This window comes from Callorhinus ursinus, unplaced genomic scaffold (genome assembly GCF_003265705.2).
Source record: "Callorhinus ursinus isolate GAN/ISIS: 27379988/994484 unplaced genomic scaffold, GSC_fseal_2.0 scaffold50, whole genome shotgun sequence".
Lineage (NCBI taxonomy): Eukaryota > Metazoa > Chordata > Mammalia > Carnivora > Otariidae > Callorhinus > Callorhinus ursinus.
Window position 1 is genome coordinate 10261273 of NW_027397112.1, and position 16195 is coordinate 10277467.

General features: G+C 38.7%; 1 protein-coding gene across 7 annotated transcripts in view; it reads left to right on the forward strand.

Moving 5' to 3' along the window:
• Positions 1 to 3421, forward strand: part of CDC27 (cell division cycle 27) — a 73543-nt gene extending 70122 nt beyond the window's left edge. For all 7 annotated transcript variants that reach the window (XM_025890037.2, XM_025890044.2, XM_025890038.2 and 4 more), the window contains exon 19: positions 405 to 3421. In XM_025890037.2, the coding sequence (XP_025745822.1) occupies positions 405 to 487 (83 nt within the window). In that variant the 3' untranslated portion in view covers positions 488 to 3421. The remainder of the gene's footprint in view (positions 1 to 404) is intronic.
• Positions 3422 to 16195: the final 12774 nt, after the last annotated feature.

The window sequence follows — 16195 nt, forward strand, 5'->3', positions numbered from 1 at the left end:
AAGATTTTTTATTTATTTGACAGAGACATAGCGAGAGAGGGAACACAAGCAGGGGGAGTGGGAGAGGGAGAAGCAGGCCTCCCGCAGAGCAGGGAGCCCAGTGCGGGGCTCGATCCCAGGACCCTGGGATCATGACCTGAGCTGAAGGCAGACGCTTAACGACTGAGCCACCCAGGCATCCCAGTAGTTAAAACTCTTAAAGGTTAAATGCAATGAACTAATCTTCTCAGACATGCTGTACAATAAAGAACCTAAATTGCATTTTATTGATGGATATCAGGATTTTTAAGGACCTTAATTTAAGATCTCATCTCTGCATAGAACAGTTTTCCTTATTTTCATGAACCAACAAGAAATATTTGTCAGATGCCTTACTGTAGACTTTTCTTTTTATTTTTTTAAAGTGGGAACAGATGAATCCCAGGAGAGCAGCATGACAGATGCAGACGACACACAACTTCATGCAGCTGAAAGTGATGAATTTTAACTTCTGGAAATCAGACTTTTGCAACTGGATGTGTGACTAGTGCTGACTTGTTTCTTGTCCCTCCATATACTGAGTCTTCACTCTTGAGCCGGCAGTGTCGTCATCCATCCCTTATACCATGAGAGTGCCACTTTCATTGGACCCTGACTGTACACAGAATGAAAGGCAGTGCAATATTTAGCTGCTAACAAGACTGGCTCTTTCACCAGTATGAATGACAATTTAGGGGGTAGGATGGGGAACTTTCTTTTCTTTCTTTTTTTTTCTTTAATCTCCCTTTGTTGGAAAGCTATCATGGAAGGAAGAGTTATGTTTTATCTTGAAGGAACCATTAGATATGGAAAATAGTGATGAACCAGAATTTCTTGGTTGTTTTTCCAAAAATTTTTTATTTGGTTCTGTTCCTGATTAACAGAGTGACTGACCTTCATTTCTAGGTTCTTCAAGAATGGTGTTAGCAAGTGCCAGATGGAACAATAAAAAGACATTGCCTATAACAGAGTAACTTGATTGCCAAGGAATGTAAATTACCTTAAACTTGCAGTGTCTCCCATAAGCAAATGTAATGGGCACATTGGGACTCATGTGTAGGAATCAAATATCCCTCCATACAGTGTACACTTATTCTTGGCAAGAATGCTTTAATGTCTAACCAAGAATTTTAATTTATTCATCTTGCTTCAAAGTGTTGATCATTGTCTTGGTATTGCAAACTTTAAAGTTGCCCCTTTATCATATTGCCTCTTCTCTTTGAGCTCTGTGGGATCACCTTTAACGTTCAGAGATGGTAGAGTGTTTGCCCACTGAAAAGCCAAAACAAGGCCCTTAATAACCATTTAAGTTCACCATAAGAATCAAAATGAGAACACTAAAGTGGAGAGACTTTAAGAGATCATGATAGCGAAAGCCTTAATACAATCAAAATTGTACCATAACCTTGAATCTATATTTGTTCAAGAAAATATCCCTTTGACTTTTCTAAGTGTTTAAGCAGGGTGCAAGAATGTGTAGTTACCTTTGGTTGAGGTCATTTCCATTCTTTTCGGCTCTCTGCTTCAAATTATTTTCAGTAGTGTGAGTCACCAAAATGTTTACCAAGAGTGATTGAGTTTAAGATGTTAGAAATTTTTAGCTGCAAAAAAACCCCCATTCTTATGAAGGAGATGAGTTCTCTCCTGAGTTTCTCATAATAAAAGTTGGTGTTTTCGGAGAATGGCCACAATTTTAAAGATCTAATTATGCGTAATAAAATGGGAATTATTGGAATTTCGCAGTAACAGATTTAAAGTCTTAAATTGTGTATCTCCTTTATTGTAATGTATTGAAATTTTTAGAGAAACTTTAGTTGTTAACATTTTTTTAAGTGCCAATGTCAGAATATAACAAATTATAGTTTCTTATGAATGACAGGCCTATGGTTATTATTTTGGATTATTTGATGAAGGACAAATTTATCTACTGGTTACCTGTACTTGTTAGTCAAGTTGTGAAAATAAGGTGGATTACAGAAGATGTGAACAAAATTTTAACCTGTAGACTCAGTAACTTCCTATCATTTACTGTTAATCTGCTCATTTGAATGTGGACCATCATAAATTAATTCAAGTCAGAGTCTTAGATTAGGTATTGGGTGCCAGAGAGCTATTTAACAAAATTTCCTACCTAAATCTATGTAATAATATGTGCTGCTTAAAGAAATAATTTATAAGAAAAAGGAAAGATTGGGAGTAAATGCATATCATTAAAAATTCCCAAAGGCTAGCACTTGGATCCTAAGAAATATTCCATTTTATTCATTAGTTCTGTAATATTTAATTTTATATTCCTTTTTTTTTAATTGGCACATCATAAGCCAGCTATATAACAGTATCAAATACAGAATTTCATAGAAAGCTTCAACCTGAGCTCTGTTACAAAGCCTAGCGAAAGCTAAGCTCAGAACATAATTTGCTGATGTATAATTATCTTTTTGTAGTAGGAATTTATGTCCTGTGCCAGAGTTGAGAGCCTTTCTGGTACTAATTTTGAGACCAAGGATAAAAGGATAGTTGTGGAAGGCACACCATGGCAATGGCAGGCTATGGGACACGCAGCCCAAGCTTAATCTGATTTCATTTTCCTCATACCTACTTTCAAAATGTTTAGGTATTTGAAGCCTTATTCCCACCTAGTAACTGTTTCTGGCTTTCTTGCTTGCTTTTTTTTTTTTTTTTTTGCCTGGAATGAGGATCAAACAACCAGAAAAGGACATATATTTTGATCAAGCAAAATGTTTGTTTGAAATTTCAGTAGTTACTTTGAAGGAAATTTAAAATACTAGGAACTTTATTAGTCTCTTTAAGCTTTTCACACACATACATATATGTGTACACACACACACTTGTTCAGAAGTTATGTTGTGGCATTGAATATTTTTCCCCCTTGGAAATGGTTCTTAACTCTAGGATTTTAGAAGGTTGGAAATATTTTTTCAAGCGAACAATGGTACTCAAAATAATGAAAGGTGGTCCCTACTTTTTCTGTATTTCATTATTTTAAAATTTTTGTTTTTTTCCAAGAACTGCAAGTTACATTTGAACCATGCTGCTGTTGTACCTTAAACAAAAACTCAGTGATAACCAGTATTTAGTCTATTAAAAATGCTCTTTTTGAAGAAAAAAGTTTGGAAGTCTCTGATTAGCCAGACTATAGTGTGGGTCTTCACTGAGAAATATGGTGACCCGTTTTCTTTGTGAAAACCCGGGAAAATGCAAGTGTGGGTGATGTGTGTGTTCTATTTGCATTGAAACAATGTAATTTTGTGTCTTTTTTTTTGCTTTTCCTGACTTATTTCAGAAATTGTACAGTCCTTGGGGGGGAGAAAGCCTTTTCTGTTAATATATTTGCATTCATTAAAGGATACAGAAAATCCAAATAAATTACTTTTGAAAGCAATTTATAATCAAGTTGTTGAAGCTACAGCACAGCTGTGCCATCCGTATTTTTATAGTAAAAGGCACAGCAAAATAGTGAAAAATTAACAGTTTTACATTCCACAGAAGTCTAGGGCAGTGTTTCCCTAAATGTTTTTTAAACTTAGACCCTCTTCTAATACATATATATACTTTTTTTAAAACTCACATCCTTTTTTAGCATTATTTGGAATTTCCAAAATAAATATTGTGACAAAAATGTGGTAATTTTTAGAATATATTTTTTTCAAACTACAGAAGCCCCTTGCCAGCAGCTGTTTGCAAGTCACCTGCTTATTCTTTAGTCATATGATTTCTGAAATTTATTTAAAAGGGACACAAAGCTTTTTTGTTCCAATTAGAATCTTTTAAAAATCAAAAAAATTTTTTTTAGATTTTATTACTATTTGTCAAAGAGAGAGAGCACAAACAGGGGGAAGGGCAGAGGCAGAGGGAGAAGCAGGTTCCCCATGAGCAGGGAGCCAGCCCGATGCAGGGCTTGACCCCAGGACCCTAGGATCATGACCTGAGCCGAAGGAAGACACTTCACCGACTGAGCCACCCAGGCGTCCCAAGAAAGAAAATTCTGAGAGAAGTAGAATATAGAAACTAAATTTTACCCTGGTTTGGTTATCTTGGATAAAGTATAGAGAGCTGAATGGTTTTGTTCCAACTTGAAGAAGGGATAGCAATAGAGAAAACACATGAAGTGGGGGATGAGTTGGGCAGATCAGTGGGAACGACAGGCTTCATAATCCTCCCTAGGACTTGCCATTTACTGTCAGTTGGACAGGGATAACTAGTAGAAGTGCAGACAGGAAGCAGTCTTTGGCTTGTTTAGCTGCTAATTAATGGTTCAGTGTAAGCTTTATAAGTGCAAACTTTGCTAAATAGCCACATTTAATGAAATCTTGCCATATGTACTGTGTTACTTGATCTGTCCATAGTATTTTCAGTCTTCAACCCTATAAAGTAGGTGTTTAACATTTTACAGAAGAGAAAATGGCTTCAGCTATTAGATGATATAGCTGGACACTTGGGCATTAGTGTATGTTCAAACCCTTTTATTCAGTTTTGGACTTCCTCTGGCAGTTTAAAATCATGTCTCTTGTTGACTCTTAGGTGTCCTCTCCAGCATTTTTAAATTAATCTGCTATAGAGTATCATAAAGTTTCGGTTTTACAGAGGAAACTTTAGTATCAACTGTAGATTCAAATCTATCACATGCATAGTCCTTTGATGGTGCTTTGATCTTGTATCCTGCCTGTTTCTCCTCACACTGAAATTGAAAGTGTTATCCCTCATTGAATGACTAGAATTTGCTTTAAGATAGAAAACAAAACTAAATTTTTTACTACCAGTTTCTTCTCCCTATCACAGCATTCTTTTCATATTCAGTACCCTCAAAATAGAGTTCTCAATTTGATGCTAAAAGCTACGTTTAAGGAGAAAATTCAAGTCCTTGAAAATACATAATGCTTCACCGGAGTTTGAGTAAGAAAAGGACTAACAGTAGAAGCCTAGAAGAACAATGAAGTGGAATTAAGGTTTCTAATCATCTATTTTTAAAAAGCACTAAACTAATCTCTAAGAAATAGAGATTTTGCCCTTCAGTAGCTCTGTGACCTTGAATAATTCACTTAAGCCTTTTTCTAATCAATACAAAAAAGATGAGATCTACCCTTCTTAGCTCACAGAGGACTGAGGATCAAATGTGGTAAATTACCATGGAAGTGCTTTGGTTGCACTGTGGTAATAATACAGTGGTAATAATAGGGTGGAGATGATGTCATGGAAAATTGATTTGGTTGATCCCAAGATATGATCCTGTGAGACAAGTTCACTGTAGAACGGTAAACTTTGAGTCTAGAACAGGGATTGTCTATGGCCTGCAGACCAAATGGCTCATTGCCTGTTCCATTTTATTGGAACAGCCGTGCCTATTTGTTTAGATGTCCATGGCTGCTTTCTCACTTCTGGGACAGTTGAATAGTGGCACAGAGACTATATGGCCTACAAAGCATAAATATTTCCTATCTGTATATATATTTTTAAATATACATGTATAGATTATGCCATACATATGATCTGACATTTTATATTTTGCAACCCCTGATCTAGAACTTATCAGCTGTATTGGCATAACCATCTGCAAATCACCCAAATAACGTGTTCTCTGTTGTGTGCTAGATTCTTCTCAACGCTTTGTGAGTTAAATCACTGGGCAAGGTGTTACATAAGAAAAAATTCATCCGTTCTTAGTTTTTTAATAGTAAAACTTGATTGGGTAAAGGGATTTCCTTGTATATAATGGCACCCCTTAAACTTATTGCCAGTTTGTAGCATGTATGCCAGTGCTACATCTGTGCCCATAATCATTTGACTATCTTGAATAATACTAGCATTTACTTACTTTTTATTTTGCATTTATGGATCTCTTTGATAGGAGAATAATCTCACTTCATCTTTACAGTCTTAAAAGGTAAGGCATGTATTATCTGCTTGATGCAAGAGGAAACTAAGGCTTAAAGAAACCAGAACATTTGCAAAAAGTGGAAACTCCCAAGAACAACTTGGCAGACTTTTGCTCACACATTATTGGCCAGAACTGGGTCATAGAATCCTCCCCAGATGCAGGGGATGCTGGTAAGTTTAGAATCTGGTAAAACAGAATGGGTTTGCTATGACTGGTTTAGATAAATCATGATTTATCTCCGGGGGTTGTACAGAAACAGATTTTGTTAGCAAAGAAGGGGGAATGGCTGTTAGTTCTACAGCCAGGAGCCCCTGCCACACTGCTGTAAAGAAATTCCTGCTTTGGGGCAACTGTTCTTATATTCAACTCAGTGAACTTTCTTACCTAAGAGTTCGTAGGGTTTCTATTTAAGATTATACTATCTTCAAATAATGGTGTTTTTTCCTTTTTAATGCCTTTATAACATACCTCATTTCTTTCTTCCTTTTTAACTGCTATGGCCAGGACCACCAATGTTACATTGAGCAGGAGCAGCTGTAATAGCAAAAGCACTCACTGTCTTGCTCCCAGTGTTAAAGAAAATGCTTACACTTTCTCAAACTTTCAACTCGATAAAATCTCAATCCACTGTTATGCAGTATGTCCCCTTTGCTAATCTCATTGCTAACCCTAACACTCCCACTTCAACTACCATTTATGAGCACTGATACTCAATGAAGATACCTTTCTATTGCTAGTTTTCAGTGGTTCTCGTCATGACTATGTCCTGAAATATATGCATCTATTAAACATGTTGAGACTTCTGGGGCTGGAAAGCAATGGCAGTAGCCTGATGACAAATCTGCCCCTCGCTTTGCCAAAACAACTCTCAAATCGAATAGAACAAAGAAAAACTACACAGGATTCACGTCTTTCACTACCAGAAGCCTGTAACTTCAAATCGCCTCTAAGGGTGGGGGGCGGGGGGGGGGGATGAATCCAGTAGGGATCCTACTACCACCATAAGCCTGTGAGTGTAGAGAGTAAGGAAAGGGGTTGAATCTCTCAGGGACAGCGGAAGGGAGGAGTGGACTTAGAAGAAGCACAAACAAAATCTACAGGGGGAATAAATGGAACAATAAACAAAATACTGAACACAGTTTGGCACTCAGTAGGTCACAAGTCTTCTCTTTAGGGAAGGGTTTGAAAATGTGTAGGGCCAGGGGTGGCAGTCTCATAGAAGCCGTGTTTCTGGGGGAGAATGGGTAATGAAGAATTAATGAAAGAGAAGGCAGGAATGTCAGACCAACAGAAAAGAGAAACAAAGCACACCAATCTTTCTTCCCACACGCCAGCAAAATCTTTAAACTGCATGAAATAGGGTGGAACTGACAGATAAGGGCTCTGAAAATAACAGTTCTGTCCATGAAATTATTTGTAATACAGCACAGCCATCCACATCCTGCAAAAATCAGAAAATGTCAAAGCCTTTCTGCTGGTGAAGTCTCCCCAACAAACAACCACAAAGCCGAAGAAAAGACATATCCTTTTAAAAGCATCTGAGAAAGTGAAGAGCTACCCTATATCAGGAAAAAAAAAAACAAACAAAAAATGGTGAATTTGAATACACTAAAAACCTTTTGCATGACCAAAAAAAAAGTGACAAACTGGGAAGAAATATTTGCCCATATCTCACAAATAAAAGACTAATACTCCTAACGTATAAAAAAGTTTGAGAGGACATAAATAGTCCCAAAAAAGATTTAAAGATGGCTCTCAACCATGTAAAGTTGTTCACTTTCACTCTAAGAGAAATACAAATTAAAACTGCATTGAGAGACGCCTGGCTGCCTTAGCTGGTAGAGCATGGACTCGATCTCAGGGTCATGAGTTCAAGCACCACGTCGGGCATAGAGTTTACTTTAAAAAAAAAAATGCCTACACTGAGATGTCAAATCACTATGTTGTACACCTGAAACTAACGAAATCTTGTGTGTGTCAACTTTACTCAAAAAAAATTTAAAAACTACATTGAGATACAATTTCTCACCCAATAGATGGGCAAAAATTCAGAACTTGAATATAAACTCAGTTGACAAAGCTGTGGGAAAACCTACATTGGTGATGGGAATGCAATGTACTCTCCTACGTTGGTGATGGGAATGCAAAATGATACAACCCTCCTGAAGAGGAAATTGGCAGAGTATAAAACAAAACTTCATATATTTCTACTTTCCAACCCAGTGATCCCACTTCTAGGAATTTACCCTGAAGATGCACCTCAAAAGAATGAAAATACATATGTATGATTTTATTTATCACAGGGTTAGTTGTCATTGCAAAATATTGGGAGCTATCTAAATGCCCAAGTACAGAAGATTGGTTGGATAAACTGCAGGGCACACACAATGGAAAACCACGCAACTGTAAAAATGATGGAGGAAGCTGCCTTTCTGGCTCTCTTCACTCCCTAAGTAGCAGCAACAGCTTGCAGACTTTTCATACTCACCAAATTTTCCAGGAAAGCAACTACCACCTAAATGGAGAGAAGACTGCTTTGTTTTGTTTGAAACTTTACCAAGAAAGTGGTCAGTGTTCAGGAAAATGAGGTCACCTATAGCAATGCTCTCTGCCCATGGTATTGGGCAGGCAGTACACAGGCCTCCGCACTCTGCTTTTGAAATGTTCATAGGCAACTATGTAATGGGGCTGTTGGAGTCTCCTTTTAACTGCCTTACAACCAAAAACTTATTAAATTATCAGAGAGACATGAATACAAAGATCTAGTTTAATTGCATTAAAAAGATTCTTCCAAAAAAATGAAGATCTCTATGAACTGTTATAGAATGATTTTCAGATGTTATTAAGTGAAAAGTAAAGTGCAAAAGATCGTGTTACTTTTTATGTAAGAGAAAAAGGGAAATAAAAATATACATCTATCTGCTTATCTTCACAAAAGGAAACACTTGGAAGGACAAACCAGAAAATAGTGAAGTTGGTTACCAATATGGGGTGAGGGGGAATGTAGTGGAACGGATTCAAGGAGGGTGACACCTCTCTAAGGATACTTTTTTGTAACATTTTTACTCTTGAGAGCATATTAATTTGTCATACATTCAAAAAATAAGAATGGAAGGGGAAACTAAAATTGAAATAAAACAAACAAATGAACCTAACTATATTGCAAATGAGTACCATGACCATCCTGGGACGGGGAGTGGAGAGGAGACTAAGAAGGATTAAAGTGACTTACGACAGGCGCCTGGGGGGCTCAGTCATTAAGTGGCTGCCTTCAGCTCAGGTACTGATCCCACGGTCTTGGGATCAAGCCCTGCATTGGGCTCCCTACTGCTCAGGAAGCCCGCTTCTCCCTCTCCCACTCCCCCTGCTTGTGTTCCCTCTGTCGCTGTGTCTCTCTCTCTGTCAAATAAATAAATAATCTTTAAAAAAAAAAAAGTGACTTTCGAACACAGTATTTGACTGTATACTCTCCCCCTTGGACAGGGAAGGATGTGTATGTAGGGATGGGGGAAAAAGTACAAACAAATCCTGAACTCTTTAGTAACCATGCTTTAGTAGTATGGGTAAAGTGATTGGGAGACTTTGTTTTATTTTTTTTTTTTTTAAGATTTTACTCATTTGTCAGAAAGAGAGAGAGCACAAGCAGGGGGAGCGGCAGGCAGAGGGAGAAGCAGGTCTCCCACAGAGCAGGGAGCCCGATGGGGGGCTCGATCCCAGGACCCTAGGATCATGACCTGAGCCGAAGGTAGACGCTTCACTGACTGAGCCACCCAGGTGTCCCTGGAGACTATTTTAAATATCTTACAGGTTCGAACAAATGAATAAACACATTGATATCACTAGGGATCAGAATTCTCAAAGTAGAAGAAGATACGTATAACTATGAAAAGAAAGAACAAGAAACAACCCTGTGGGGATTAATTGGAATTGAAATTATTGTTTTGAACTCATGATTTCTAAAATATGTATATGTATGTGTATCTGCATATATACATGTATACACGTATTTATGTCTTAAATGTATATTTGTAGGTATGTGTGTGTATTTGTGTATTTACACCCATATATTTTCAACTCTCTCCTCTGAAAGGGCTAAAAACCAAAGACATCCCAGTAGCAACAAGCACACTTAGTGACCCAATATTGGTCTCATACCTTTCTCCACTAAAAAAACCAGGGCTCATAGAAATGGCTGATTCTAGGGTTAGGACAGGGAAAGTACACATTTTGCTATGCCAGAAAGGAAGAAAGAGCTAAAAAATAAAACCAAACCAAACCAAAAAATAAAAAATAAAAAAGATGGAGTTGTATCACAAGGATGCGGGAGCCAACATGAAGGGTCTCCCACTGGCCAAACCGGAGACATTTGATCTCCAGGTAAGTATAATAATGAATTATAAGCCATTTGGAGAAAAATAAGAATTCATGAACCCATATTAATAATAGGAAGGAAGGAAGGAAGGAAGGAAGGAAGGAAGGAAGGAAGGAAGGAAGGAGGGAGGGAGGGAGGGAGGGGGGAAGGGAGGAAGGAAAGTGGAGAGAAGAAAAAGAGGGTGTTCAGATTACTGTAATAGAAACACCATAGACCACATGGCTCAAAGGACATTCTCACAGTTCTGGAGGAAGTAAAGTTCAAGATCAAGGTGCCAGAAGATTCGGTGTCTGATGAGGGTCTGCTTTCTGGTTCATAGATAGTGGTCATCTAGCTATATCCTCACATGGCTAAAAGATGAAGGAGCTCACTGGGACCTCTTTTATAATGGCACTAATCCCATTCATGAGGGTTCCACCCTCCTGGTCTAATTGCCTCCCAGGGCCCCTCTCCTAAAACCATTACATTGGGGATTAAGATTTCAACATACGCGTTTGGGAAGGACATATTCATTCAATCTGTTCCATTCTTCCTCTGGCCCCCAAAATTCATGCCCTGCTGACATGCAAAATCCATGAAATCCTAACAGCCTGAAGTCTTATCTTGTTCCCATATCAACTCAAAAGTCTAAAATTCAAAGTCTCCTCTAAATATCATCTAAATCAGATATGGAGGGTACAATTTAACCTGTAGCGAACTCCTCTCCAGCTGTGAACCCGTGAAACCATACAAGTTGTGTGCTTCCCAAATGCAATGATGAGACAGGCACAAGCTAGACTTACTCACTCCAAGAGGGAGAAATAGGAAAAAAGAAGAATGAATGGTACCAAGCAAGTCCAAACCCTAATGGGGCATATTTCCCTAGACGTTAGGTTTGAGGATAATCCTTGCAGCTCGATGCTCTGCCTTCCAGATCCACTGGTGGCAATGTCATCCCCACAGCCAAAGGCTGACTGGTAAATGTAGAGGGAGTGCTAGACTCATCCTGTAACAATGATATTAATGATCGAATGATGCAAGAATCATCAATGGATGATAAATCTGGAGGGGAATTTTGATGACAAGCACTATATTTGCATGGTTTTAAATTGTTTCCTCCACACAGTTTATTAATTGCAAAGGAGAAAGAAGAATCAGCAGTGGAGAAATTAGATGGCTCCTCAACTGTATAGTCAAAATTACATCCAATGAAGGACAGCTAGATAATGTGTGCCTCCAGGTATAATATTCTGAAAGAGACACAACATCTATACAGTATTCCAGTCAAGAATGCATAACCTTGGGGCACCTGGGTGGCTCAGTCATTAAGCGTCTGCCTTCGGCTCAGGTCATGATCTCAGGGTCCTGGGATCGAGCCCCACATCGGGCTCCCTGTTCGGCGGGAAGCCTGCTTCTCCCTCTCCCACTCCCCCTGCTTGTGTTCCTGCTCTCGCTGTGTCTCTCTCTGTCAAATAAATAAAATCTTAAAAAAAAAAAGAATGCATAACCTTAATTTAAACAAAGGAAACATTGGACAAATACAAAATAAAGAACATATTACTTTAAAAAACAAAACATTTTTTGGAAGAGCCTCCATACTGTTTTCCAGAGTGGCTACACTAATTTGCATTCCCACCGACAGTGCAAGAGGGTTCCCTTTCGGGCGCCTGGGTGGCTCAGTCGTTAAGCATCTGCCTTCGGCTCAGGTCATGATCCCGGGGTCCTGGGATTGAGCCCCACATCGGGCTCTGCTCGGTGGGAAGCCTGCTTCTCCCTCTCCCACTCCCCCTGCTTATGTTCCTGCTCTCGCTCTCTCTCTCTCTCTGTCAAATAAATAAATAAAATCTTTAAAAAAATTAAAAAATTAAATTAAATTAAAAAAAAAAACAAGACAACTAAATGCAATACCTGACCCTAGACTGGATCCTGTCCTGGAAGAAAAAAAATCTTCTAAAGGACATCAGGAGGTCAAATGGCAAATTTAGAATATGTATGGTAGGGGTGCCTGGCTGGCTCAGTCGAAGAGTGTGCAACTCTTGATCTCAGGGTCGTGAGTTTGAGCCCCACACTGGGTGTAGAGATTACTTAAATAAATAAAAGTTTAAAAAAAAAGAATATGTACAGTATAATAAGGTATTATAAATTTATGAACTGTTGTTATGTAAGAGAATATCCCTCTCTTTAGGAAATGTACACTGAAGTATTTAGGTGTTAAAGGGCCATGATTTTTTTTACTCTTTTTTTTTTATTTAAATTCAATTAACGTACAATGTATTTTTGTTTCAGGGGTACAGGTCAGTGATTCATCAGTCTTATATAATTCCCAGTGTTCATTAAATCACGTGCCCTCCCCAATGTCCATCACCCAGTTACCCCCTCTCCCTGACGCCCCCTCCCCTCCAGCAACCCTCAGTTTGTTTCCTATGATTAAAAGTCTCTTGTGGTTTGTCTCCCTCTCTGGTTTTGTCTTGTTTCATTTTTCCCTCTCTTCCCTTATGATCCTCTGTTTTGTTTCTCAAATTCCACATATCAGTGAGATCATATGATAACTGTCTTTCTCTGATTGACTTACTTCTCTTAGCATAATACCCTCTAGTTCCATCCACATTGTTGCAAATGGCAAGATTTCACTTTTTTGATGGCTACATAATATTCCATTGTATACATATACCACATCTTTATCCATTCATCTGTAGATGGACATCTGGGCTCTTTCCATAATTTGGCTATTGTGGACATTGCTGCTATAAACATTGGGGTGCAGGTGCCCCTTTGGATCACTACATTTGTATCTATGGGGTAAATACCCAGTAGGGCAATGCTGGGTCTTAGGGTAGCTGTATTTTCAACATTTTGAGGAACCTCCATACTGTTTTCCAGAGTGGCTGCACCAGCTTGCCTTCCCACCAACAGCGTAGGAGGGTGCCCCTTTCTCCGCATCCTTGACATCTGTTGTTTCCTGACTTGCTAATTTTAGCCATTCTGACCAGTGTGAGGTGGTATTTCATTGTGGTTTTGATTTGTATTTCCCTGATGCCAAGTGTTGTTGAGCATTTTTTCATGTGTCTGTTGAAGGGCCATGATATGTATAATTTACCCCTGAAAGTCTCAGAAAAAGGAATATATACACACACACATATGTAATTATGTATATAGACAAATATAAATAAATCTATAGACACATTCACACATAAGTATATATACATATATGTATATGTGTGAGTGTGTGTGTGGAGGGAGAGAGAGAAAAGGAGAGTAAATAAGGTACATTTTAACAATAGGTGAATCTGGGTAGAGAATGTTTTTTGTAATATATATGTATTTTTTTTTTCTTAAGTAGGCTCCATGCTCAACGGGGCTTGAACTCACCACCCTGAGATCAAGAGTCACATGCTCTACCGACTAAGCCAGCCAGGCACCCCTGGACTATTTGTATTTTTGCAACTTTTTTTTAAAGATTTCATTTATTTATTTGAGAGAAAGTGAGCAAAAGAGAGAGTATGAGCAGGGGAAGTGGGAGAAGGAGAGGCAGATTCCCTGCTGATCAGGGATCCTGATGCGGGCTGATCCCAGGACCTCTGAGATCATGACCCAAGCCCAAGCAGATGCTCAACCAACTGAGCCACCCATGCACCCCTACTGTTTTATTCTTATCAAAGATATACGTTTGTATAGTTTAAATAGTGAAAAAAATTCAAAATTGCAAAATAGACCAGTCTGTTCCTTAAATGGAAATCATTTTCATCTATTTTGCCAGTTTCTCTTAATATTTATCTCGATTTCCCAATTACAACATCTGATTTTTCAGTGTTAGGAGTTATCTATTGCGTGCCTACAGAGGAAAATGAAGATTTATGTTTCCTCTTTTGCTTCCCCCTGAGCACATAAGCTTCCCATTCTCCCTTCTATATAGTTATAATTGTGGCTAGAATAGTACCCAAAGTTTAGAATTTCAGAACTTTTTAAACCCTGTTCACAACTGAGCCACATGGCAACCTACAATTTCCTTCCCTGTGCAGTTTTGTTTTCCCTAGAATTCTTTGCCTCATTTCTCATTTTAAGCTTTTAAATACTTATCATTAATTCAACTCCAAACTCTACCATTTGTCCAAATCTCCTCTCAAGATGGCTGACTATATTAGTTATTCCTTGAATTTCATCTTGAAGTATCTTCTATAGGTTTCAGAGCTTCTGTCTGGACTGGTTGCATTCTTTTCATCAATAGCTGTCCCCATGAGATCTCCCTTTACCATCCTCCTAGAGATTCTCTTTGCTCTTCCTTTATGATGGTTCTCTTGTTTCCTGAATCCAATACCTTGCACATCCTTCATTTATACCATTATCTTGGCGAAGTTTTTTTATTAGGGAATGTTCTTGGGATCAACATCGATGGAAGAGAAACAAAGGAAGCAGGATTGAACAGAGGGAGAGGCTGAGCTACGGTGAAGTCTCAATGAAGACCTAAGCAGACTCTGGACAGCTCCGAAGCTGGATATTTTAGGAACATTAACTCAAGGTTAAACCCAAGACCCTTAGATTCAGAATGTCAAAGGTAGGCAATATGAGAGAAGTTACTGAAGACCTCCTGCTTGTTTAATGCAATATTTCCATATTCCTTCAACGAGTTAAGCGGGGAGCAAGTTAAGAGGCACATGGGTGAAAAAGACGTGTAATTTTATCTGAAGAGCCAGTCCTTCTCTACCTCAGCTGCTGCAGACTCCCAGCCAATATGGAAGCCTCTGTGAGCAGAATTTTCTTCCTCTAATTGGCACAAGAAGGTTGAAGCCACCTAACAATCTTATCTGGATGTTACAGTCTGCAGAAACTCAATTTGACACTTTCCCTGAGAGATAATGGGAGACTCTGCTTGGCTCAATGCGGAGATTCCGAGGAGGTCAGGCATTTCTACTAAACTTTCACTAGGGCAGGTGTGGAGCTTCAGCAACCAGGAGTTTTTGCATAGATCCTTAAGATTAATTCCGCAGACTTTCTGACAAACACAAACATCTTGTTTACTCAATTTCCAAGTAAAAACATATTTTCCACCTTTTAGAAACTTTTCTCAAATATATATTCAAAAACAAGTTTTACATAATTATGCTTATGACTCTTGATTTCAACTCAGGTCATGATCTCAGGGTCTTGGGATTGAACCTGGAGTTGGGCTCTGTGCTCAGCAGGGAGTCTGCTTCTCCCTCTCCCTCTGCCCCTCCCCCCACTTCTGCCCTCTCTCTCTCTCAAAAAAAAAAAAAAATCCTGAAACTGTTGGAACTAACAACTGAGTTTAGCAAGGTTGTAGGATATTGGATCAATATACAAAAATCAATTGTATTTCTACACACTAGCAATGAACAATGAAAAAATCTGAAAATGTAATAAAGAAAACAATTTCACTTACAATAGCAATAAACAACAACAACAATAACAGTGAATGGCAGGGATAAATCTAGCCAAAATGGTGCTAGACTTGTGCACTGGAAACTACGAAACATTATCGAGGACACTAGTACAAATGGCAGAGTAGCAAACCCCAAAAGTCCAGCCCTCCACCAAAGCAGGGAATAAACTAGCAAAAATGGTCGGAATCCACTTTATCGGAACTGAAGACAAATCAGAAGTTTACAGCAACTGCGCCAATGACTCAATCAAGAAAAAAAACATTTGGGGGCGCCTGGGTGGCTCAGTCGGTTGAGCTTCGGAATCTTGATTCCTGTTCGGGTCAGGATCTCAGGGTGGTGTGATGGAGCCCCTGGGAGGCTGGCTCCATGCTCAGCGGGGAGTCTGCTTAGAGGTTCTTTCTCCCTCTTCCTCTGCCCCTCCCCCAGCTCTCTCTTTCTCTAAATAAACAAACAAATGAAAGAAAGGAAGAAAGGAAGGAAAGAAGGAAGAAAGGAAGGAAGAAAAGAAAGAAAGAAAGAGAGAGAGAGAGA